This window comes from Lactuca saligna, chromosome 3 (assembly GCF_052625555.1).
Source record: "Lactuca saligna cultivar CGN05327 chromosome 3, ASM5262555v1, whole genome shotgun sequence".
Classification (NCBI taxonomy): Eukaryota; Viridiplantae; Streptophyta; class Magnoliopsida; order Asterales; family Asteraceae; genus Lactuca; species Lactuca saligna.
Window position 1 is genome coordinate 15,160,643 of NC_136419.1, and position 26,547 is coordinate 15,187,189.

Consider the following 26,547-nt stretch of genomic DNA (forward strand, 5'->3'; position numbering starts at 1 on the left):
ATTCGTAATGCAGTATGTTGTATTGTTGTGTATTTACCTAGATATCCCTAAAGGATAGTTTAGTTTGGAAAATGATATGGATACTTGTATTTTTCTGATGGAAAGATTTGTCTTGTTGAATTATATGGGAGGAGAGAGTTTAGATATCATGGATACTTTTATAACACCAACTTTGGTGTTATGGTATCTATTTACATCAAAATGGTACAAGAGATGGATTGTGGTTGGAGACAAATTTACACCAAAATGAGATTTGGAGTGAGATTAGAGATATTTTTAACAAACATCAAAGGTGTTTGGCAAGTGTCGAAATGTATACATTGTAGAGATGCACAAAATCAGTTTTAAATGAATATTTGGTCCGATTAATGTGTCCACTTACAACGTATTGCACTTAATATTATGTCACTACGAGAAACAACATTCTAGATCTAGGTACTAGCTTGGATTAGTAAATCAATATTCGTTGTGGCTAAGACTTTGTATTCCTTTTTTGCCATCATTTTAAAATATCAAAGCTTGAAAACTATTAGCTAGTTACATTACAAACTTAATTGGTTGCTTTATATAAGTTGTAGGTTCGTCCAAATATATTTGAATTATTGTACTTTTTGATTTTATTTTTCTATAAAGTTGATTTGGAAGAAAAACTCGTTTAATTGTTAAAAATAATGTTCAAAATTTGATATATTTCCTTTATTTTAATTTTCTTTTGACCCAAAAAGTTTACTTATAAGGATGCAGGTGATTAATTATAAACTAAAACTATTTAAAAAATCATATTATAATTCTAAATCAATAATAAATAAACTAAAGTATTAATTGTATAAAAATCTTATATATTTTGAACTTTGTATGAATATTTTTTTATTATTAATTTTTTTTTCCAAAACGACTAAGACAAGCATCTACTATCCTACTTCTAAATCTATACCTTTTGTCTCCAAACTTTAACCCTTAATTTTTGTATTTGCTGAGAGACATATTTTCGTGAACTCTTGATACTGGTAGTGGTAGATTATAAGCCCTTTAGTAACAAAAAATTCTTTCGTTATTTTAATTTTTATTTAATTTGAATTTTTATCAGGTATTTTTTGTATTATTTTGGTTTTAAATATGTTTTTGAAAAACACTTTCCACCTTTTTTTTGTTTTTTTGAAAAAACTATCACATTGAAAATATTTTTCTATATCAACTTTTCCATTTTTGCTCCAAATTTCTATGTTTATTTTTGTTATTAATATATATTGTGTTATCGAGGGTCTTCAACATTAAAACTGAAGTAAACATTGATTTCTAATAAAAAAGAAAAAGATGTTGTATGCATATCAAAATATATTTGAATGATGAATATAGTAATAGTGAAAAACATTGATCTATGATGGTTTGACATCTAATTACATAAATCAATCAGAAAAATCAAAACTTCAATCTATTTTGGAATATAATTTATTTTTTGTTTATTATTTTCATATATATTTTCATTCTCAAATGTGAGTTGATACATAATAATTTCATTCAATTATAGTGAAACCCATTTTCCATATTAATAGTCATATCAATAATAACAAACTCGATAAATTTTCAAGCATTGCATTATTATTCATTTTTTTAATTCGGTGTGGGACTTCATTTAATCATTTACCAAAGGCAAAACCTTCAATCTTGAAATTATGAACATGTAACATGTTATGTGCATTCTAATTTGGAGACCGGAGGTTTTGGTATTTTGTAACACCCATAAAAATCAAGTCAATTTAAAACTTTTTCAAACATCCAAAAGCCATTAATTATTACAAAATATTTTCAAAATAATTTAATATCAGAGTATCCAAAAAACCATAAATCTAAAACACGAGGATGTGTACGGTCACGCCTTCGCCTTGCCGAGTCATCTGAAGCACCTGAAACAATAAAGTGAAACCTTAAACACAAAGCTTAGTGAGTTCTCTCAAAATATCCATACACAACAATATACATATAATCATAAACAACATATTATGGGTTCAGTCAACCATCGGGTTAGAATACCCCAGGCCCACATCCAACAGGTTGAAATGCAAACATACTATGAGTCCAATCATCATCGGGATGGAATACCCCAGCCCACAACCAACAGGTTGGAATGCCCACATACTATGAGTTCAGTCATCCTCAGAATGGAATACTCACGACCTACAACCAATAGGTTGGAATTCCCAGGTCTATTGGTTTTCGCACAAACACAGATAAACCTCAACCGCCAAACAATCATGTGCACACATATAACAGATAATCACATAATAGTCTATAGACAACAACTGATCTAACCGATCATATCACATAACACATAATACCATCCTATCTACTAGGATATCGATCTAACAGATCATATCACATACCACATAATATTATCATGCTATCTAGGATACCGACCTAACAGATCATACTAGCATAACATAACCATATAACAATCCAAAGGTCCGACCTTGGTGCCTTAGACCCTTGAGTATAGTGAAGATAACTCACTTGGCACTGCTGAAGTCCCGCAGATAAAACTCCAGTTGTTGGTTGACAGATTCCCAAACTATCAACATCAAACAATACCCAATTAATAATTGGGTTCAAAGCCTAAGGTCCAACTTACACTTCAAAGACCCAAAAGTCAAGTAATGGGCCAAAGACCAACATATGGCCCAATTTTCCAAATTGGGCCCAAACCTTTATAGGGTCTTACCACAAGGCCCAACCATTTAGTCCAGTCTAACATTTAACATTCTAATAGCCCAATATCACATAATCATAAAGGCCCAAACTATGGCCCATCTATGGCTCAATTTTCAAAATTAGGCCCAACTCCTCATATGGGCCTTACCTTAAAGCCCATTGATTATTCTAGTCTATTTGCTTGATCTTGGATGGCCCATTAATAACCCAATCAACAAGTCCCAAGAGAAAGGCCCAACAATAAACCTAAGTGAAATTAGGGTTTCACATAAAATTACAATTAGGGTTAAGTGTTTCTCACTTAACCCATTAAGGACTTAATCCATTAAGTCCACCACTCTTCTAAATAAATCATATGTTGTGATTGGGTTTAATACACAATTCCATTCCAGTTGCCCAAATGTGGGTCCCGATAAGTCCAAACCCATAAATCCAATATTAGGGTTTTCTAAACCTTAATTAGGGTTTCCAACCCCATCTTAGTCTAATAGGCCCAATAGCTAGGTCTTTTGATCACTTAGGGTTCATTAGGTCCATTTGTCACTTGTTTGGGCTTTTAGGTCAATTAGGGGTTCATTAGACCCATTAGAGTTTCATTGGGCCTACTAGGGTTTATTAGGCTAATTAGGGTTTTAGTCCCTTGTACAAACATCCCAAACAAGTCACAACACGAACGAGACACACAGCTACCCGACACGGCGGCCGGTGGCGGCAGCCACCACCCTACGGTGGTGGTTTTTAGTTTTCTTTTTCATTATTCCACTTTCTAATACATTTTACAAAGCTTTAATCAAGAAAATAACACATACACTAATAAATGACATACACACACACAACCACCTTATGGTGGCCGGTGGTGGTAGATGGTGGCAGCCACTACCTCACGGTGGTGGTGGTGGCTTTTCCGGCCAAATAAACACCCAACACCGCTTCATTATAACAAACACACGCACACACAAGTCTTCTGCTTGAAGAAGGAGTCCGACCACTGTGATATCCCTATTTTCACAGCCATAAAAGACCGATATTGTTTATGCTTTATAAAAATCAGAATACCTCTTTTAATAAAAATGTTGAGGAATTTGTTCCCAGTAAAACATGATAAATACGTTATCAAAATATTTCCGAAAAAAAAAATATTTTTATTCATTTTAAAACATTTGTGTCACAACTAGCATTTTAGCTAGGAAATTCTATTCTTGTGTAACCATTTAGCTATTGCAAAACATCTACTCTAAGTGAATCTCACTCAAAGCTCATTTAAATTCACATTTCATGTTCATCAAAGAATCTGAAAAACCCTAAGAATCCAGGTTTAAGTCCATATTGGACTAGGAGGTCCTTATTGGGCCTAATGGACCAATAAGCACCCAATTCAAACTTTATTGGACTTAGAAGCCCTAATTAGATCCTAATTGGACCCAATTCATAAATCTAAAACATTTCGGACCAATTCGGTCTATAATGATTCATTCTAACCCTAATAGGCCTTACTGGGCCATAACTAATTCAATTACCATCAGTGAGCCATAAGCCCATACTTTTATTTTATTTGGATCGTGAATGCTTCCAAGGGCCTAATGGGCTGAAAAACCTTATGTTTAGGATCCAAAGATCCTAACTAAAGTCAATGGGCCCAAATCACTCCACCCTTTTCTCTTAGCCCAAGTTATCGAACCAACAACATCACTTAACAATAAAAAAAAACTTGCATGGGGAAGAGGTTGACACCTCATTTTTACATGTAGGACTTCCACACTAATTACCTCCATGTATCAACACACTCTCATACTTCCATGCAAAGGTCACTTCTCTCTCTTCCCTCCCTATTTCTTTATCTCGATCGAGACCACACACCTACAACACCATCTTTAAATTTACTTCAAACAACTCTCCAAGAATTTCTCCCTCTCCTTCATAATTTTGCAAGTTGTGGGTGTCTTCAAGAGAGTTTTTCTTCAAGATCATCATATTAGGTAAGATCTTTACAAACCTAAGTTGGATTCTCACATCTTTACTCTTGAGTCACTTCTCTTACCACCTTGTTTTCTTGAATCATACTCTTAAAACTTCATAGAATTCGAAAATCCCATCAAAGAAACAAGTCAGGCTAAAAACAACACCATCTTCTTCCTCTTCTTCTTCAAAACCGAAACATCAAAGCAAATGTAAGTTCATACCACCTTGTTTTTGCTTTTCATATGATTTTTGGGGGAGAAATACAAGAAAAATGTGTAGATATATGTGTTATATACATGTTTTGTGTGAATTCTTAGTTATTTGGCACAAATGTGTTAGATCTTGGCAAATCTCGAAATTTTAAGTAGTATTTAGCAAAGATCTATGAACTGTGACATTTGATACATCACTTGGTCAAGCCAAAAGTAATCACATGTTTAAGATACAAAAGATTTCAACAAAAAACTTGTAAAAGTTCAAAAATTGTCAAGAAAACAAAATATAGGGGTAAAAAGTGTCATTTAAGTTTTCATAAGGTCGAAACAGGTCCTACATGTATATAAAGGTATTTCTATGTTAATCATACTTTAAAAAAGGTCAAAAATGAAAATTTAAACTTAATGGGCCAACATTTGGGCCTCATGGTTTTTGGGGCCCAAATTGCGAAAAAATGAAGTTTTGAGTTAGAAATGATATTTAGCCAAAGTTTAGATCATAAATGTAAATAACCCAAATTTAAGGGTGAAAATAACATTTATTTTCAAATTGGACCAAAAATGTAAATTTATGCAAAATTAGGTCGAAAATGTAAATTTTTACAAACATGGGGTTTAAAATACACTTTTCTGCAAAATAGGGTTCTAAATGTGAAAATATAACTTTTTGGGCCAAAGCCATAAATTTTTAGACATTTGAGACAAAATTGCAAATTTTTATAAATTATGGACTAAAGTGTCATTTTTACAAACTTTGGGCCTTAATTAAACATTGGAAGGTTATTGGCCAAAAATGTCGTTTTTTCACATAAGAGGATACTTTTTATTATCAATCTAATAAACTTCGAGCTAAAACAAACAATGGAGTAAAACAAACGAACAAAACACGTCGATAACTATTTATTGGATTTAATATTCACGATCTTGGCCATTAGGCCCTAAGGGCCCAATTAAGTGTATATTGACCCCGATGTTTTCTATGACATGTTTATTGGGCCCTGCGACCCACCTACATGTTAATTTGGGTTTAAGTTATGGATTACATGTTTATTGGGCATTTGTGGCCCATTTACATGCCTATTGGGCATAAATTACCCTTTTATTATGTTATTGGACCTTGTGGCCCATTTACATGTTAATTGGGCTTGGAATAAAAATTCACATACTTGTAGATCGTAAATATACCTCTACATATTTTATGAATCCGTATACTTACCTTTGGAATGGAAAAATCTATAACCTACGAGTAAAACATTAAACATGGGGAAAATCTTATGAAACGGGAAAGATTAAGAATCTAGTGAGACTTGTCGGTTGGCACCTCTGAGTGTACAATCGTACCCTATAGTTATAATCAGAGTTTCCTGGATGGAAAGCGGGAGTTTGTGTATATATCTATACGGGCTGACCCCCCACGCCTTAGTTATTCGCTACAGCTAGACTAGGCCAATCTAGGGCAACAACATCCTTAGCAAATCCGGTGTTTGAAAAAATGTCAAGACGGACGAATTAGTCATTATCATGTATGCTTATAACGGCTTATATAGGGATTCAACACCACTTGAACACATAGAAGACTAATTCTTTAATTGTGTCAATACGAAAACACTTAATCAACGCCACGAGAACCTAGACATTGTTATAAGACAGAAAATATCGGATTTTCTGGGAAAAATATTCATATACGTTTATCATTTATTCATGATACAATGAATTTAAACTACACTCATATACGTTATAACTAAGAAATCCACACATGCAATCATACTTGATTTTCACATCATTTTCAAACAATTTACATAAACTATCGGATTTTCTGGGTTTTTACGAAAGATACAAAGACTTTTATTCAACCATACTTATGAACTCACCAACATTATATATGTGTATCGTTTTTAAAATAACTTGTATTCTCAGATAATCGTTAAGTTGAAAGATTTGCAAATGTGTATGGTTTTGTTTTATGTAACATCACTTATCGTAATTTTAACAGTTAGAACTTATGTACTTGATGTAAACAATGATGGTTGTATTATGTAATGTTGGTGATGAATGTGTTATGTTTCATGCATATTCATTGTGATGATTATTCAATTGTTAGTCACACGAGCCCCCGGATGTTTCCGCCGTTTAGTTCGGGGTGTGACAGGTTGGTATCAAAGCAATGTTTATAGTGAACTAGCATATATAACCATACATGATATACAACTATAAACATAATGGGACTAAACAACTCTGAACAAAACAAAATTTTCACATTTATGTGCACATATTAGGATAATAACCTAACAATATTTAATAAAAGCTTATGGAGGAAACTAAACACTATCATTAAACCTGGGCAGTTATGTAGTCATAATAGGGATAAATATAGCCTGATCAACTATATTTATTCAAAATATGACCAACATGTGTTCGGAGTAACCATAGCAGGAAATGAATTCAAAAGCCTACCCACTCTCCAATAACTCTAGGGAATCCGAACACAATTAAGTAAGAACAATATGAGAGTAATCAAAACATGACTTGTTCCCGCGCCCCATGCAGTCACCATGGATGATGATCAACAAGGGGTACATTTCTATCAATCGCTAGTGGCTCAAGGAATGCTTGAGGAGGATCCTGAAGGGGGATAAGGGGGAGCCCATGACGTTGGATCCGACGAGTACACCTGTGACATCCCCAAAATCTCGGCTAGAAAAGACCGGTTTCATTTATGCTTTTAAAATAATTTCAGAGTAAATCCTTTTGATTTAAAAGAGTTGCAGAATTTGTTTCCAAAAACAGAATATGATATAATATTTACGAAAACATTTCATAAAGAAATGTATTTTCATTATATAATCAAAACTCGCGATGTCATGTTCCGATATAGACCAAAAAGCATAAACGACATATTACAAGTCATACAACATTTATATACATGTACATGCTTATAAACAAAATAACTTGATGATTCAACCATCTTATGCCATCGCGCCACTACCTGTAATACAAATAAACTGAGTGGGTCAGGCTTGGGAGCCTGGTGAGCATATAGGGTTTTCAACCCACAATAAATAATTATATTTAATTTCACCAACAAACAATAACCCGATTACCCATTTGTGTTATCATCACTTTACGTCCCTAAAACAACAACTATCATAAGGGACCTAGTCTAGGAATTTTCATCGGGACGGATATTACTGTAAAGGGCTTCCTCAACAATAAATATCCTAAAGACAACCATGAGGGGATATAATACAAAAAAGGAGCACCCAAGTTCACTACACCTACAGGTTATGAGCCTGCATGTGTTCCACTGAACAGTTTAGAAAAGTCCATGGTCGTCATCCATATTCAACTGGACGACTAGATCACAATCACACCGAGGCCTCTCGTTATTTTTATTTCATCACACATCACTATATACTCATGTTCTACCCAACATATATGTAGATAAAACTACACTTGTTTTTATACGGCTTAAAACCTATATAACATATTTATTCAATACTCAAACCACATAACAAATAGTATATAATCAGATAACACGTATTTCATAGAGAATGATTCAAATAGGGGTGTTAGCAGAAAGCAACAACATACACATTCATAACTTATATCTAATACATTCATTAATACTTGTAATAAAATCGTGTATATGAAAGGGACTATACACTCACTTGATCAGAAGATGATCGGACAACACTATGACTTTAAGAGTAGTATTCTTTGGTAAAACTGGAAGATCTTCACACACTGGGCTTCTCGCATGCAGAGCTTCGGCTCGAAACTCTTTTCTTCTCGGGATCTTCGGGGCTTCGGGACTCGCTTCGGGTCTCGGGATGATACCGGGGCTTCGGTGGTATAAATTGCATGCAAAACGAGGCAATATGGAGTGAGAGAGAAGAAATGAGCAACAAATCCCGGAGAGCTTGCATTCTATTTATAGTGCTGAAGTCGGCCTCGAACGCAGTGTGTTCCCCAAACGAACGCAGGGCGTTCCCTTCGAGCGCAGTACGTAGGAGTGGGGTTCCGATCCTATACCTTATCCACTGAGTCAGCATCGACGTGGCCACTCTGGAGCTAAGTATTGAACGCAGGGCGTTCCCTCTTTGGGATGCGTGCCTCGAACTTTAGAAAATCATAACTTTCGCATACGATCTCCGTTTTCGACGTTCTTTATATCCACGCGTCGGTGAGATTATGCTCTACAAATCTCGTTTAGACTCCGTCGGCTAATTTTGACTTTATTTTTATTATATTATTTTTAGTAGGCCGGGACAAGAAAAGTTCGTTAGAAATTCATAACTTCTTCATCTGACGTTCGTTTTCGTCTATCTTTCTTCCGTTGCACTACTATCGATGAGATCTTCGATTCTCATTTAGATTGTTTCGGCTAGAAACCACTTGATCTCATATTCGAACTTTGGGTTGCATACCGCTAAGCTGAAACTTAGAAAATCATAATTTTCTCATACGAAGTCAGATTTGGACATTCTTTTTATGCACGCTCTCGGTTTAACGTGTTCTACGACTTTCGTTTATATCGCTAAGGCCAAATATCGCTCTATTGTAAATTCACTATTTACGTCCTACAACGTCGTGCCGGATCTGTCGCGAAACTTTGACAAGTCATAACTTCTTCGATAAAACTCGGATTTCAACGTTGTTTATATGTACGGAAACCTTATGACATATACTATAACTTGGTTAAGATTATTTATTCTCGACGTTCTTTATATCCATGCATTGATATTTATGAGTACTATAATTTTCATTTAGATCTCATCGGTCAGTTCTTATTCTATCTCAGATTTACAAATCTGCATCGAATTCGCCGCGCTTGAAGAGTAAAGACTAAGCTTCATCCATATCTTTCGTCGGTCAATTCTTAATCTATCTCAGATTTACAAATCTGCATCTAATGATTTTACTATAGATCAAATAATTTTTGAAATTGATAATATTTTTAATGAAGAAAACGTGAAAACATATACTAAATTCCAAACATAAATTGGAGTTTTGAAGTTATTTTTATGTTTGATAACGAAAACAATCTAAGATATCCGGTCAACCTAGATTATTGTTCTTTAAATTATAGTATTTCTAAGGAACTAGACAATGTCAACTAAACAACCTAAAATATCCGGTCAACCTAGATTATTGTTCTTTAAATTACAGATTAATATTGATATTCATTTTTTCAAAAAGAATTAGACACAATGTCACTTCTAAGCACCATAACAAAAAATTTGGTGAAACAGGAAGGTTGTCAACTAGACAAACATTGGAATCATTAGCCAAAACAGAAAATTTGGTATTGACGAAAAAGGTTGTCAAACGTGATGGTTCTTTTTGGAAAAAAAAAGTCGAGGGTTTCTTTTCGAAAAATTATGTAAAACCGGAAGGTTGCCGATATTACTTATAAGAGAGTTGAATCGGAAAAACGAAAAGAATGTAAACATTTTAATGAAATGATTCTTTTTAGGTTTAAACAAAAAAAATATGAAAATATAATTTTTTATACAATCTCTACTATAATAAATGAAGTTTTTTTTGTCACATGTCCTCTTCTTATTTATTTGGATACATGATATTTTTTAAAATTTTTAAATTTTCTATTTTCCACTTATCATTTTGTTGTATTTTTCATTTTATAAAATTAAAATTTCACATTTAATATGTAAGGTAATATATATGTAAAGTATTTATTAGAAATGGTTTATATATGTAATGTATTCAATACATTAAAGTCTCATTAATTTTAATAATTCAAAAAATTTCTTATTTTTCTTATAAATTCAAACTATTTAAATTATTAAAATTTTATATTATTTTTTTTTAATTAAACCCATACCATATAATATATGGATCTCAAATCTAAATTCAAACTATTTAAATTATTAAAATTTTATATTAATTTTTTTTAATTAAACCCATATAATATATAGATCTCATATCTAAATTATAAAGTGTGAAGAATATGAATTACAAGGCTTTACTGTCCTAAATAAAAAGTTTACCCGAAGTTTAATGGGCCGTGGCCTGGTTCGCTTTCGAAGGAACAGATCCGTTAGGGTTTCGATCGATTACTTATTAGGGTTTAACTCAACATGTTCCGTTCAGTATTTATATCCGTCCATCTTCCTCGATTCATTCAAACTTCTTCCTCACTCAATCTCAGTTTTAAAATCTTTACTTTCGATTTTGTTTGTCAAATAATTAGTTTCAGAGATCTTTTTTGTTGTGATGAGTGCCATGAGGAAGAAGAAATTGCTCCAGAAACAAGATTTGATCTTGCTTGTGATGGTAGCATCCTCTAAGAAGTTCTGAGCACTTTATCTTTTGGAAAACTTGTTTTACCCAAAAATTGTTCTCGTTTTAATAAGGTGAAGTAGTTAGCGATTCATATGGCGAGATGAAGATACAATTCATTTGTTCTATCGACCTACTGACATTTCGATTGATGTTAAACTATGGATTCCGACAGGTTCTGATCGCTTCTCGCTTCCTTTTTATTTCGCCTTCCCCTTTTTACATAAAAATATATTTGATTAAATCCATGATGGTGTCTGTCTTCTAAAACTATTTTTCTAGCGAAATTTGTTTTATTTTCTCATATGAAAGTTTTCTGGTTATATTTTACTAACTGTAATATTAGGCATATGATGAATCTCAATTAACAAATGGGTAATTTGCGTCTGAATAGTATACCTTGATGCTATATCACCTTGGAGAACTGATGCCTTGTTATAAATGTAATTTTTTGTGTAGTAATTTTACGGTTTTAAGTCCAAATCTTTGGCCGTTATTTTTATGTTTTATTTTTGAAAAGCTAAAATAGATTTCAAAGAAGTATTATGTATTTTGTTAAACCGGGATTATATATTCTTGAGTGGATGTTCTGTTTTGTTATGAATGCCTCTAATGATGATTCAAATAATACTTTCGTTCTTCCGAGGATATTTTCCATGCGGAAACAACTATTGGAGACCTGAACTGAAGAGGATAAAACTTAAAATAATTCAGGACTCGATTACATATATATTTTTAAAGAGTTCTAGAAATTAATAAATAGCCATCTAATAAAATTCTATATTAATTTTTAGTTTATTGGGTCACTTTATTTGTATGTTTGCAATCGCAATTCAAAGTATTTTGAACATGACACTCTCTACTTTTGTAACCTAAAAGTAATATGAGGCATTTGATGAATCTCAGTTAACAAATGGGTAATTTGCGTCTGAATAGTATTCCTTGATGCTTTCACACCTTGGAGAACTGATGCCTCGTTTATTTTCATCGGAGAAATTGTTAAACTCTTTAAAAAAACGTCGATTTTCATGTTGTGAAATTTTTGGATATTTTAAGAGATACATTTGTTTGTTTCTTTTAGCAACGCTAGTTTTTTTGGTCCTTAATGCCACATTGCCACTTGATCTTTCTAGATATACCAATAGACACCAAGTTATAACGCCAATATACTTTCATTTTGTCATTTTTTGGATATTTTCAGTAACTGAAAAATAATTATATAATGTTGAATAAAATGTTTAATCGAGACTTATTTCTTTAAAAAAACCATAACATTTAAACCGAATAAAACATTACTAAACAAAGCAAGATAAATCGGTGCAAAATATTTGTTTTTCCAATCAAAGCTTGTTGTAGTATAATTACTGTAAAAGATAAGAATGAAATGTGTTGGGTGGCTACAAAACAAACACTTATTTTCATTTCATTTTTTTGAGTTCCACACCAAACATTAAGCATTAAGAGAAATGCTTATCAGGTGTCTATGCTATAGCTGTGGCGTGAAGAATGTGCTTTTTCGGAAATTGTGCTCGACACAATTCACATTATCTTGAAAAATAGAATGCCAAATGATTGATTTGCTATAACAAGTTCTTATAGAAACAGAGGGGTTGCAATGGTTTTCATTCATTTAGAACTAGTAGCAAAATATCGAGTCAAAAGGGACGTTCGTCTTAGAGACAAATAGGAGATGTTCGCAAATGTTATTGATGCACAGATTCACATCGATGCCATTATAGACACTTATTAGATACCGGAGGATGACATGAAATTAACCTATATTATATAACGAACTGTGGGAAACGACGGATCGAATTGTTTGGACAAACATGCAGTGGATGAAGAAAGACTAAATATGGAATATAATCTACAAACACAAGAGATTAAATATGAACCAATTCAGAATCTTGGTTCGGTTTCATTTAGTAATTTAAAAGTAAAAAACAAAGTAACTGCTGGATAAAACCCTTATATACAATGATAACCTAGAAAAACTAAATTCTACAAGATAAAAATTCGCGATTTAAACTCGTGTTGTAAAACATGAGCAGGGTGTTTGTCAAAACTTTTTTTTGATAAGAATTGACTTTTTGATATCTAACTTATTTGAAGAAATTAGTAGTTTTTATGCTTTAGTTGTGAGTGGAGCTGAAAGTGAACAAGCTGCGGCCTTTCTTCTATTCTTGAATTCGTTTCTCTTAATTCCATTCCTGATAAATGGGTTTTGGGCTTAGATGTTTCTGGTGATGTTTTAGTTTCTTCCGCTCAACATTGGCTTGATTAGCTATATCTTAAGTCATGTCTTTTAAGACTCAGTTCCTGGTATGAATTTCATTCAAGTATTATTCATTTTTTTGCCTTAAACTCTTCGAGTTGTTAGCCAACTCGATGATTAGGAACGACTTGGACCCGGGAGTTTAATGACATGCTCGACGAGTCGGCAGCTAGACTGTAACATCCTAAAAATACACCCCAAAAATTTTTGTTTGAAAACATTACTAAACCATAATATCAAATATCAAAAGATAAAAATCGTGAATCGCGTATCTCAAAATGTGATAATAAATTTATCAAATCAAAACTAGTGTCAAGGTCATTCCTACTGGAAGGAAACTCACCTCGTAAGGCTGTCTGTTGAAAAACTGATCGGGAACTGTCTTCTCGGCTATAATTCCCAAAATACACTTCAAACACTGATAACTAATATTAGGGTTAAAATGACTATTTTACCCCTGGTCAAAGTCAAAAACCCGTTGACCTGACTCGCTGAGTTGGGCCGTTAACTCGTCGAGTCCCTATCGGTCCTTCAATTTCTTTACCAGACTCTACTCGTCGAGTTTAGCTACAACTCAACGAGTTCCCCTTCCTTAGTGACATCATGCCAACCTTCAATCGACTCACCGAGTTGTATAAACAACTCGTTGAGTTTGTTCTTACGGGTAAGTAGGTTGCCTTGGTCTCGCCGAGTCAAGGCGTAGGCTCGCCGAGTCTCTCTACATTTACATTCATGTCTTAACTCACTGAGTCCTTACTCCACTCGCTAAACAGACTCGCTACTACTGAAGCGGGTATCTACGACTCGCGGCCTGTCTCGCCGAGTCAGAAGAACGACTCGCCGAGTCCTTTGCATGCAGTTTCTATTCAGTCGATTCTAATAAGCTTTAGTGTATCCAATACATAGATCTGGGTTTCTGGGACTATCTGAACATGTAAAATTGCTAACTTGGCTATTATGGGGGTTATTTGACTACAATAAGACCATGGTTGCCAAAGGGTGGCCTTCTTGAGCTCTTGGAGCTCAAGAGAGGCTAGATTCGAGATATGGCTCGGTTACAAAGCTTCATCACTAGGGATTTGGGGTTTTTGAGCTCAAAACCATCAATTTCGGGACAAACTAGATCTAGTAGTACAATAATCAAGATGAAAGCTTTATTACCAGAAAGGATGGCCAAAGAGGAGTATAATCTGGATCTACTTCTTCTTCCTTGAGTTCTTCTACCTTCTCCTTCTTCTTCTTGCTCGACAATGCACCAAAAATTCCTTCACAAGGGCAAATATCACTTACACACTCTTCAAGGAGGCTAGGGTTCCAGGAATAAGTCTTTGAGAGGTGAAGGAGGTTGGTTTGGGGCTATAATGATGCTTAAATAGGGTACACACCCTGAAAATTAGGGCTTCATCCAGATTAGCGGACTCGCATAGTTCAGAATATGGATTCATCGAGTCGCTACGCCAACTTCACGTGCCAACCTGCTGTCACTCGACGAGTTAGGGCCATTGACTCGTCGAGTAGCTCCTAAAATAAGAAGAAAAGTAATGTTTTAAATGTGTACCAGGAACGGGGTGTTACACAGACTCGACGAGTAGGCCCTAACTGGACAAAACCCTAATTTAAGGGATTTCACCCTATTTAAGCATCTCATTCAGCCTCCCTTCGTCCCTATTGCTCTCAAGAACTCTCCATATCAAACCCTAATCGTTTGTGTAAAGATCTAAGGCCTTTGTAATGGTTTTTTTTGGTGATTTTGGAACATAAGAAGGAAGAGACAGGCTTGAGGAATCAAGAGGAGGCCAGAGGAGTTCGAGTTTGTGCACCCTCTGCAGTTCTTTAGAAATAAAAGTTGATACCTTGCTCTTTCATATTTTAGATCCCTTTTTGGGGTGATTTAGGGCTTTTAGGATCCATTCTTGGTGACCAATCATGAGTGCAAGCATGGTTGGGGGCTAAGACTTCAGATCCAAGGTCTTTGAGGGGTTACAAGGCAGAAATGGATTGATATTGGAGCCTTAGAGAGCCCTATACATCTTAAGAGTCTCATTTAGGGCCATTTGAGCTCATAGTCCCATGCATACGTACTAGATTGATCTTAGAAGCCTAGATCTATCTTTTGGTCAAGTGCTGTACATTAGAAATCAAGAAATGGGACTTGGTCATTCTCAACTCGACGAGTCCATGGCTTGACTTCCCTTTTCTGTTATGGTTCGAAGGAACCCAATGAGTGTTAGAGTGGTCTTAGAGGGGTCCGTGGGAGTGACTCAACGCATTAGACTTTGCCATAGACCTGGAAATCATAGAACTCGACAAGTTGTTCATACAACTCGGCGAGTCAAGGGCAGACTTGTTCATAGGATGGGGATGAACTCGACGAGTTGTTCATACAACTCGATGATTCGGATGAATGTTCATTCGTGGATGTTTTAGAAGGAGAACTCGTCGATTCGGTGCTAAACTCGACGAGTAGGGGAGTGAAGAAGGACATATGAAAGGATAGGGACTCGACGAGTTGGCGGCCCAACTCGACGAGTCAGGTCAACTGGAAGTTGAATTTGACTTTGACTTCGTCAGGGATAAAATAGTCATTTTACCCTAAGAGTAGTTATCAGTGTCTCATTAAGTGTTTTATGGATTTATAGTCGGAGGATCACCGGAGCAGCAGTCAAACATCTATCGATCATCTTTTCAGCAGTCAGCCTTACGAGGTGAGTTACCTTCCAGTAGAAGCGAGTCTAAGGCACCAATACCGACCGCCAGTAGGAGTCGTGTATTAGATGATTGTCTTTGTGATATTCATCTAGGGTTGCTACTACCTGATATGTTATGTGCTAGTAGCAGTAGGGGAGACAGTTCCCAAGATTTCCAGTTGATAGGGCCGAAAGGGGTAGTCATACCCTGTCACGCTAGATAGAATATGATTATGTGTTACATCTTATGTGGTAGTAGTATAGGGGTGAAATAGTCCCCAGTATCCGATCGAGAGGACCGAAGGGGAGGCCAGCACCCAGGAATGCTAGGTAGTATCCGGTCGAGAGGACCGATGGGGAGGTCATCACCCAGGTATGCTAGGCAGTATCCGGTCGAGAGGACCAAAGGGGAGGCCAGCACCCAGGTATGCTAGGCAGTATCCGGTCGAGAGGACCGAAGGGGTAGGTTAGGCACCTAGATAGGCTTGACAGTATATGCATGTTATGTGATTGTATGGTATGCGGTACGATGGGGAACTCACTAAGCTTTGTGCTTACAATTTTCAGTTTTGTTTCAGGTACCTCTTCAGCGAAGGGGAAGGAGCTGGCGCGGTAGCTGCACATCATATATACACGTTGGATTTCCGCATTACGAGATTCTTGGGATTGTACTCTGACGTTGTTATATTTATGGTTTGGTTTTCAGACATGAGATTTTATGAAATGATATGTCTTTACTATGTTTTCTTATGGAAGTTTTATAAATCAGTTAATTAAAAATGAAATTTTTGGACTCGAAATTTGGGATGTTACACTATTAAAGTGAATATTTTTTGTTGGAAAATGTTCATTGATAGGTTACCCTTAAGACTTAATTTATCCAAGAAAGGAATGAATATTCCCTCTATCCTGTGCCCTATTTGTAATACTGTTATTGAAGATGTTAATCACTTGTTCTTCTTGTGTATAGTTGCCCACACAATGATTTTCTAAAATTTTAGCATGCTGGGATTTGGATTATCATCTTTTCTGTTCAATTCAAGATTGGGAGGACCGGTTCGCTAATGTTTGGATGCGTAAGAAAGCTAAAAATTTCCTTGAAGGCTTTTTTTTTTTTTTTTTTTTTTTTTTCATGGTGGTATGTTCGTGTTTTAAAAATGTAACATCCCCATTTTCACGGCCAGAAAAGACCGATTGTGTTAGACCGATTGTGTTTATGCTTTATAAAAATCAGAGTTCTTCTTTTAATAAAAATGTTGCGGAATTTGTTCCCAGAAAAACATGATAAATACGTTATTAAAACATTTCCGAAGAAACATACTTTATTCATTTTAAAACGTTTGGGATGTCATCGTCAATACATGAACATAAGCATAAACAGAACTTACATTTATTTACACTAGTGATCTACATCTCTTTAAATCTCTCAGTGTAAAGTGACTTCGTATCAACACCTGTGATATAAATAAACTGAGTGGGTCAGGTTGGGAAACCTGGTGAGTACATAGGGTTTTCAACCCACAATAATATAATTATTATGTTTAAACAATCAAACAATCAACCCAATTACCCATCCCCATTATCTTCTTTAGTCTTAAGGATATACCCTAAGAATAAGCTATTCCTCGTTTATTTATTCCTAAGGATCATTCTAAGGAATCGACACGAAGTCCATCATTACCAAGGCTTATAGAATATATCTGGTGAGCACGTAGTCCGAAACATCTGGTAAACACTTAGTTCAAAAGTAACTAGTGAACACACTTAGTTCAAAGATACGTAGTGAACACACTCAGTTCAAAAATACCTAATGAGCACCTAGTTCAAAAATACCTACATGTTACGAACCCGCTATCGTTCCACTGGACCGTCTAGTATCGTCCATAGTCGTCATCTATACTCCACTAGATGACTGGATCACTGACAACACTGATGTCTCCCATCGTGTTATCACAAAACAACTATTTCATCTACCCATGTTTTACCCAACACATTTTGTAGATATAAAATACATATACAATTTAAATCATTTAAAACATGTATAAAAATCTTTCACCCAGCATAGACAGCAAGTATTCAGACAATATGCACACACAACACGTAAATTATATAATAAATACTTCATATCTATGTGTAAGATAAAAGAGACCATGCACTCACCTGAGAAGGTGGTGACTCGGTACTCGGACAGCGCTTCGTTTACTTTAAAATAATTTCCTTCGACGAAACCTAGTATTATCACCAATAGATTTTAGTCTATTATTCGCCAAGACTAATTAATAGTCTAGCTATTATTACTATTATATAAGCGTTAAAAAAATACTTATATAACCCATAATAATAGCCCAAGTATTTATTATATGTTCTTAATAACGTTAATATAATTAAATAAAAACTATATTAAAAATAGCGTAGGCGTAGCTCACTTACAGCGGGTTTTATAGAAAACCAGGCTTTGCTTGGAGCAGCTTTTCCAAGCCGAAAAGCTCTTCTTCTCGGAGCCTTCGAGCACTCCGGGGCTTCCGCCTCGTGCTAGGGAGGTTCCCTAGGCTTTTCGGGGGATTTCGAGGCTAGAGAGAGGTTCTAGAGAGAGAGTAAAGAGAAGAAAGAATGAGAAAGGTGTGAAGAAAATGAGGGTGGGAGAGGTGGTATTTAAAGGGTGAAAATGGCTGAACTTGGTGCCACATGTCACCATCTAGTGGCAAGACTTGGGGAGAAAGCAATGGCCAAGATTGTGTCACATCACCCATTTTCGCACAGCACACTTCCGACTTCTAAAATTCGTAACTTTCACATACGACCTCCGTTTTTGACGTTCTTTATATCCACACGTAAGTAAAAATAATATCTACAACTTTCATTTTGACTCCGTCGGCTAATTCTCGACCGATCTTAAATTTAACAATACGAGGCGTTTAGACTGTTAAATGACCGCAGAGAATTCGTAACTCCTTCATACGGACTCCGTTTTCGTCTGTCTTTTTACTGTTGACTTCCTATTAATGAGATCTTCAACTCTCATTTAGGTCGCATAAGCCAAAAACCGCTCGAACTAAAATTCGAGTTTCGGGCTGTACACTGCTAAGCCGAATCTTAGAAAAATCATAACTTCTTCATACGAAGTCAGATTTGGGCGTTATTTTTATGGATTTTCTCGGTTTAACATATTCTACGACTTTCATTTAGATCACTAAGGCTAAATATCGCTCTATCGTAAATTCACTTTTTACGCATCCCAGTGCCGTGCCGGTTCCGTCGCGAAACTTCGACGAGTCTTAACTTCTTCGTCATAACTCGGATTTCGGCGTTCTTTATATGTACAGACACCTTGTGACATATACTACAACTTGGTTCAGCTTATTTATTCTAAATAATGTTTTGTCGAAGAGTCATTTTCGACCCCTATTATCTCTAAATTGACTAGCCCGGATCTACGGGCGTTACAAGAAATAAGATCATTTTTTGTAAGGATGAGCCTAAAAAGTCTTATTTTTTATGATATTGTCTCTCAATCCCTACTTTTGGTGTTCTAATAGGTATAAGTTAAATGTTGATCGGGCGGTGTGGCTTAAAAGCCCTATTTGTGCTTTCTTGTAACGTTTTTTGTGCTTTCTTGTTTTGGTTTCAGACTTGTTGTGTTTCTAGCTCTTTACTAGTTTTTAGTTAATATATTTCCGTCGTTCAAAAAAAATCCAAAAAATAGACACGCAAAATTTTTCCAGGTATAGACATGGATTCATCAGAGGTGAGCTCCGAGGGATACGCATAATGAGTATAAGCTCCGAGGAATCGATGTGACAAAAAAAATCCGAAGAACCATTCCGCGGATCTACCTCTGAGGAATGAACTCATTCCTCGGAGGTAGCTCCTCGGAATGGTTCTTCATTATGTTACATGTTGATTGGGCGGTGTGGCTTAAAATCCCTATTTGTGCTTTCTTGTAACGTTTTTTTTGTGCTTTCTTGTTTTGTTTTCAGACTTGTTGTGTTTCTAGCTCCTTGCTAGTTTTTAGTTGATATATTTTTGTCAATTCAAAAAAATCCAAAAAATAGACACAAAAAATTTCCAGGTATAGACATGGATTCATCGAAGGTGAGCTCCGAGGGATCCGCATAATGAGTATAGCTCCGAGGAATCGATGTGGCAAAAAAAATCCGAAAAACCATTCCGCGGATCTACCTCCAAGGAATGAACTCATTCCTCGAAGGTAGCTCCTCAGAATGGTTCTTCATAATTTTTTTTTTCACATCGATTCCTTAGGAGGACTAAAGACATGTTCTTGGTTTATGGTGGTAAAGAATAGCTAAGTGTCAAAGGATATGTGGATGCAAGTTTTCAAATCGATAGAGATAATTTTAGATCACAATCTGGTTTTGTATTCATGTTTAATGGATGAGTAGTGACTTAGAGGAGTTCTAAGCAAGAGACTATAACAGACTCAACTACAAAAGCAGAGTATATTACGGCCAACGAAGCGGCCAAGGAAGCAATGTGGCTGAAGAAGTTCATCAACGATTTGAGTGTTGTTCTAAGTATAGCTAAACCGATTGAGATCTTCTTTGATAACGAGGGTGCAATTGCTTTAGCTAAAGAACCTCAAGATCACAAGCGTACAAGACATATACAGAGAGAATTCCACTATATAAGGAAGCTAATTGAAGACGGAGACATCATTGTAAGCAGAGTACCATCAGAAGATAATCCAGTTGATCTGCTCACCAAACCATTATCAAATATTAAGCATGGTGCTCATACTAGATCTATTGGAATTAGATTTGCTAATGAACTGTACAGAATTTTGTAGTTTGAACTTATGGAACATATCATATATTGTTGATTTGGTAATTATTAATAATAATTTACAATGTTTGCCCATATTATCTATGTTCCTTCTTTTGCATATTTAGAACCACTTCCTAAATAATATTTCATTCAAACTTCTACAATAAGTCATACTCTTAGAAGAAAGTAATGAATTAAGATTGTCATGGAGTATTAGTAAATTGTTCATAAAGGTGAACATAGCAAAACCTTGTGACATGAGTACATGAAAATGGAGATTTTAAGTATTAGAGTAGCCACGTTTAAAGATTACTTCTTAGATCATTCCATAACTAAATTAAGATGATTATATTTCTTATTCTTCAAACAGAGATGCATGATGTTTTGTACTAAAATCTATTGTATCTTGAATTTTCCCCAACATTGTTCGTAACTGGCAGCCATATAGGGGTTGACCAGATATTGCATGAGGAATAGTAATAACCTATCTAGACAAAATTTGTTTGATCATTTTACCAGAAATGGAGAAGTAGATTCCCCTCGTTGATTTAGTGTTAACAACAAATGCTTGATTACACTAAGACTGAGTTGATAGGATTCGATAGCCAGTTAAGAAAAGTCACCACACGTCGGTATCAGAAAACATAATCTTGAACCATGAGATTAACCATTGATCCATGTCTCTAGTTCATAATAAGATATCATGAAGATCAAAGGACTTTGAAGTCACTAATCTTAGGGCTATTTATAGCATTATTGTGACAAGTACAGTAGTTTCTTTGGATTGACACTCAATGTTGTTCGTAATAAGTATTGGAGCGGTCAATTGTTGATGTCTAAGTGTAAGTGGGAGCTGATGGAGAATAATGTCGAAATTCATAACAAACCGATAATATTAGTATAAATATAAATATCCTTTTGGATTACATTCAAGAGCAAAATAAAACAGATCTTAAAATATATTTATATCAGGGACTTGTAATATATTTAAAACAGATCTTAAAATATATTTATATTTCTAAGAACGTAACAATTATAATATATGACAAAACACTTTGTTTTAAGCAAAAAATCTCATTTGATCCTATAAGTTTTTAGCGTTTAATTTAAACATATCCCTCCATATCTAAAAGCTATTTCATTTAATATTTAACAAAACAAAACAAAACAAAACAAAACGCTTCCCACTGCCCTTTAAAATTGAACAGCAAAACGGTGTATGACATTTGGTTGAAGTTATCTTTACAATTACAAGCATGATCATGAAATTAAACACATTATTAACCATACTCTAATACCACATCCAACATAGCTATTACAATTTCAGTTTTGTGAACATAATCATCATGCATCAATCTTTACATTAAATTAATTAGATAGACAACAATAATACATTCGGTAGAAATTTGATTTCTTGTCGCGAATTGAAAGTCATGGTTTTGATGATTTGATGAAGTTGTTATAACCTAGGAGACTGCGCAGCACTACTTACCTTTGAAGATTGCGATCTTTGGTGTTGCTTCACTAGAGGGACTAGAGACTGCACAACATCCGCCATTAATGGCCGATAATCCGCCTCTGATTGAACACACATTGCTGCTATTGCCGCCACCTGGACGATTTCCTTCATCGAATATTGACCTTCTAAACTTGGATCCATAATCTCAATAACTTTTTCCCTATCAGTCAAACGTGGCAAAGCCTGTTTCCACAAATCAACACAAAACTCACAAATCATATATACCAAAAAAAAAAAAAAAAAAAAAAAAAAAAGAAACTGACCCAAGATACAAGAACAGCTTCTCCAGGAGACCTCTTCATATCAACAGGAACTCTACCAGTCAGCAACTCCAGAAGGACGACACCATAACTATACACGTCTGATTTTGTCGTCAAATGCCCAGTCAGAGCATACCTTCAACAATAAGTTATCAAAAAAACTTCAATAAAAAGGTACGTTTTAATATTAATATTTATTATAAATTATTATTATGTATTAATTAATAATAGTTGTTAGTTGTTACTCAGGTGCAACGTATCCTTGGGTGCCCAATACGCGAGTTGAAACATGACCACCGGCTCTATAAGACCCGAGTTTGGCCAATCCAAAATCAGAAACTTTGGCGTGAAAGGATTTGTCAAGAAGGATGTTGCTGCTTTTGAAATCTCTGTGAATTACAGGAGGGCTCACATGTTCATGAAGGTACTCCAAACCTTTTGCTGCTTCCAGACCTATTCTCAATCGTATTTCCCAATCTAAATTTGAGGGAATCGCATTAGATCCTGCAGCGATTTTTTACATCGATTTGGAATTTCGATTATGGTTTTATCAGATCAAAGAAGGCGAATTCTTTTTTCTTAAATAAGCAAAGCATACATCATACATACCTCTGATTGGATATAAATGTTCTTGGAGACCTCCATTGGCCATAAAATCATATACCAACACCCTGTGATGACTCTCTGAACAGTAACCAATCAAACCAACTAAATAGGGTGAACGCAGCCTACTCCGCATTTCCACCTGAACAATTCACAATAGAATTCAGTTCATTTCGATTTAGGGCTAAATATGGAAGTAATAGTATGTTGTTATCTGTGGCCAAACCTCCACTCTAAATTCCTCTTCTCCCTGTTTTCCAGTCTGATCCATAAGCTTCACAGCTATCTTTCTCCCATCATGAAGAACTCCTCGGTAAACTAACCCAAACCCACCCTGTCCGATTACATTCGATTTCCCAAACCCACCAGTTGCCGAAAGCAGCTGTTTAAAGGTGAAAACTTGGATTCCGTTTTCGGTAATAACTTGATTTTTTGCGTCTCCATTGCCCTTCTCGACAGAATCGATTCCTTCTGAACAGAGAAATATGTCAAATGTCATGTGGAGCATAAACAATTAACATTGGGCATCACAAAATGGAATGCATTTGCTATTGATTATTGAAATTTGAAAAGTTGGAAGTCGATGCTCAAAAGACTATGGTAGGTATAATGGTGATGTGTACTAGCATACAAGTAAAAAGTACATAAACGCAAATGTAGATCTATCTATGTATTGGTCAAAATAGGAAGCGAGGAAGGATTAACCTTTTGGGTTTTTCAAGAAATTGGACACTTTGTTGCGTAAATAGCAGTAGTAGCTGAAGGAGAGGAGCAATAAAACGACGGTAAAAGAAGCAAATGCCATTATTGTGAAGAGCGCTGTTCTGGCCTTGTTCTTGTAGTCGGAGTCCATCAGATTTGATTTAGCAATAGACTAGTTTCAAGCCCTAAAACTTTCAGCGAAGACTTATTATGGTGTAGGTGAAGGTGAATAGTGGAGAAGCCATTGTTGAAAGGAGAAATGAAAACTAGAAAGGACAAGAGAAGAGAAGAGAAGAGAAGAGCTTCAAGCCTCGGTTTGCGTTGTCTACACTACTACAGTCGCGGGAAACAGAAAAGATTCTTGCAAATTCACTCTCGTATTCCTGGTCCACTTAATTTTTTTTTTTTTTTTAGTTTATTCACAATTTAATAAATGAGAAAACAACATAATGGTCTATACTCTATAGGGTTTATTCTAGGTTTTTGGATTTAGTTTAAATCGTTTTCAAATTCAAATATAGTTTTTTTTTTCAAGATTATTTGTGGTTTTGGTTTTTTTTCCTCTTCTTGTTTGAACGGCATTTGTGGCTTTGGTAACATGCATTTGTCTTCATGTTCAACTTGCTAAATCATCATTTGTCCTTAATTTATATTTTTATTTTATTAAGTATTATTATAAATATTAATTAATTAATGTTATTATTTTGTTAAATGATAATCAAACAATACCAAATGATCGTTATAAATATAATACAACTTACTATATTTTTATATTTACCAAAATGGTCATAATTCTTGGATGGACTTACTTTCATATATAAAATGAATATACGATCAAAGAAGAAAATCTAGTGGTTGAAATGTAGAATTTCACAACATCTTCTTTATGTTTAAATTTTAATACATTTTAAAATATTGATAGTATTTTGCGATTAAACTTTTACTAACTCTTGTGACGGGTTAGCATGAATCTTTTAAATGATATATTTATTGTTTTTTGAAATGTATATATTTCAATTATATTAAAAACTTTGAAAAAACTTATATCTTCCTTCCCACCCACAATTAATATGTGAACTATCACTCGTTTTTAAGTAAATGACATCGTTTATGATTGATCATATTCTATTTTAGTTTTTCTTTACCTTGTTGTTAGATTTAGGATGAAATATAACATTTCACACTCTGAATGTATTTTTTCTTTATATTTTTATATAAGAAATCGTTGCATCTCTTTGTCTAATTGTTATGATTCATGGGGTCGATCCCAATGTATTGATCTGAAGTGCTTTTGAGAAGTCGGAAATATTTATTTAAAACTTGTTCAAGTCTTTAGATTTTCATATTTTCGAACTCGTCTTGTTTGTTAAATGCGATGTAGAAATGTATTGAATTGTTAGTATTCATATTAGTGTTTTCAGGTGTATTATTACAGGTTATTGTTTAACATAATTTTATAGTAGTTCAATCATGTTTTATAAGAAGTTTCAAAAATTTACTCTCTTTGTCTTTTGCCTTAATGATACATGGTAGTAAAATTGAAGCGTAAGTTACCGCGTACCAAAAATGTATATGAAAAATCCTCTGTATGAATGGTGATTTTCACACTACGTATGACCCATAAACATTAGCGTACTTGTGAGGAAATTGTTCTAATGGTTCCATATTTATTTCATCGGTGATAAAGGCACCAACTCATCAAGTTTGTCACATTCCATTGAGGTTTTCGTTGTATTTAATTGAATGTAGTGTATTTCGTTTAATTGGATTAAAGTACTGTATTTCGTTATATATCAATGAAAGTATTTAATTTTCCTTGTTCATTTATTGTGTTACTCCTAATTTATATGATGAGTATGATGTTTGAAGTATTGTACACGTTTAGATGAATGATATGACATTGTTAGCTTTGTGAACATCAAATAACATTCACTTCGATAAACATACACATGTTAAGAAAATAAAATATGAAATAACTTTAAATTTGTATTCGACTACCATTCATCATAGACTTATACTTATTCCTATTTGATGATACTGAGTTGTAAGTTCGTCCAAAAATTAAGATAGGCATGTAAGATGTGTGTGCCCTTATTTTGGAAGCGACTAAATATCCCCCTTAATGATGGAACACTATTATGGTTTCATGGGAATCCAAATTGGAGTTTTTTTTTTTTTTTTTTTTTTTATTTGAACAACATATATATTATTAAAAATTAGCAAGAAAATAGCAAAAGAAAAACTACAAAGTCATACAAGCTAGGGTTGGATTTTCAACCATTTTCTTTTTGAAACAACAAATGTAGTTTACTTCTATTACTCCTAATTCCACGTGTCCTACATGGTACTTAAACCCTCGACCTCTAGAATGAGAGAAAACACTTGATATCACTGGAGTAAAGCCAATTGATTTTTCAACCAATCAACACAATTCAAAGACCCTTTTTATGCGTATTGGAAATCCGAAAAATAATCAATTATGTAATCAAACAACTTATCTTTTCTCGACTTCATCTTTCCATAAATTAAGGAATTC

At 34.6% G+C, this 26,547-nt stretch overlaps 1 protein-coding gene, 1 long non-coding RNA gene and 5 other non-coding genes across 8 annotated transcripts; 6 read left to right on the forward strand and 1 right to left on the reverse strand.

The window, feature by feature from the left end:
• Window positions 1-11,010: 11,010 nt before the first annotated feature.
• LOC145034560 (uncharacterized) lies at window positions 11,011-16,945 on the forward strand. The gene is made up of 2 exons (XR_013678110.1): window positions 11,011-11,358; window positions 16,724-16,945. It is a non-coding gene; the product is annotated as an uncharacterized LOC145034560 (long non-coding RNA).
• On the forward strand, window positions 11,122-11,205 carry LOC145038030 (small nucleolar RNA U61). The gene has a single exon (XR_013679133.1). It is a non-coding gene; the product is annotated as a small nucleolar RNA U61 (small nucleolar RNA).
• LOC145038036 (small nucleolar RNA snoR14) lies at window positions 11,282-11,369 on the forward strand. Its single transcript, XR_013679138.1, has one exon. It is a non-coding gene; the product is annotated as a small nucleolar RNA snoR14 (small nucleolar RNA).
• LOC145038028 (small nucleolar RNA Z101) lies at window positions 11,525-11,619 on the forward strand. The gene has a single exon (XR_013679131.1). It is a non-coding gene; the product is annotated as a small nucleolar RNA Z101 (small nucleolar RNA).
• Window positions 11,789-11,877, forward strand: LOC145038018 (small nucleolar RNA Z159/U59). Its single transcript, XR_013679121.1, has one exon. It is a non-coding gene; the product is annotated as a small nucleolar RNA Z159/U59 (small nucleolar RNA).
• LOC145038027 (small nucleolar RNA Z101) lies at window positions 12,067-12,161 on the forward strand. Its single transcript, XR_013679130.1, has one exon. It is a non-coding gene; the product is annotated as a small nucleolar RNA Z101 (small nucleolar RNA).
• A 5,182-nt stretch (window positions 16,946-22,127) lies between the features above and the next one.
• Window positions 22,128-24,380, reverse strand: LOC145034561 (Protein kinase superfamily protein). 2 transcript variants are annotated; one of them, XM_078982998.1, is made up of 6 exons: window positions 24,015-24,380; window positions 23,536-23,780; window positions 23,316-23,451; window positions 22,952-23,183; window positions 22,710-22,842; window positions 22,128-22,629 (listed from the first exon to the last, which is right to left on the reverse strand). In XM_078982998.1, exons 1-6 carry the CDS (start codon window positions 24,160-24,162, stop codon window positions 22,387-22,389), a joined length of 1,137 nt encoding a protein of 378 aa, XP_078839124.1. In that variant the 5' UTR covers window positions 24,163-24,380; the 3' UTR covers window positions 22,128-22,386. The 2 variants fall into 2 exon arrangements, with proteins under 2 accessions (XP_078839124.1, XP_078839123.1); XM_078982997.1 differs by having other exon boundaries at window positions 22,952-23,210; window positions 24,015-24,377.
• Window positions 24,381-26,547: the final 2,167 nt, after the last annotated feature.

Coding starts and splice junctions, on each gene's coding strand:
- LOC145034561 (XM_078982997.1), bottom strand. CDS start 24,162: ATGGACTCCGACTACAAGAACAAGGCCAGAACAGCGCTCTTCACAATA. Junction 22,843..22,951: donor CAAGGATACGTTGCACCTGA/GTAACAACTAAC, acceptor TTATTGTTGAAG/GTATGCTCTGACTGGGCATT. Junction 22,630..22,709: donor AAGCTGTTCTTGTATCTTGG/GTCAGTTTCTTT, acceptor TTGTGGAAACAG/GCTTTGCCACGTTTGACTGA.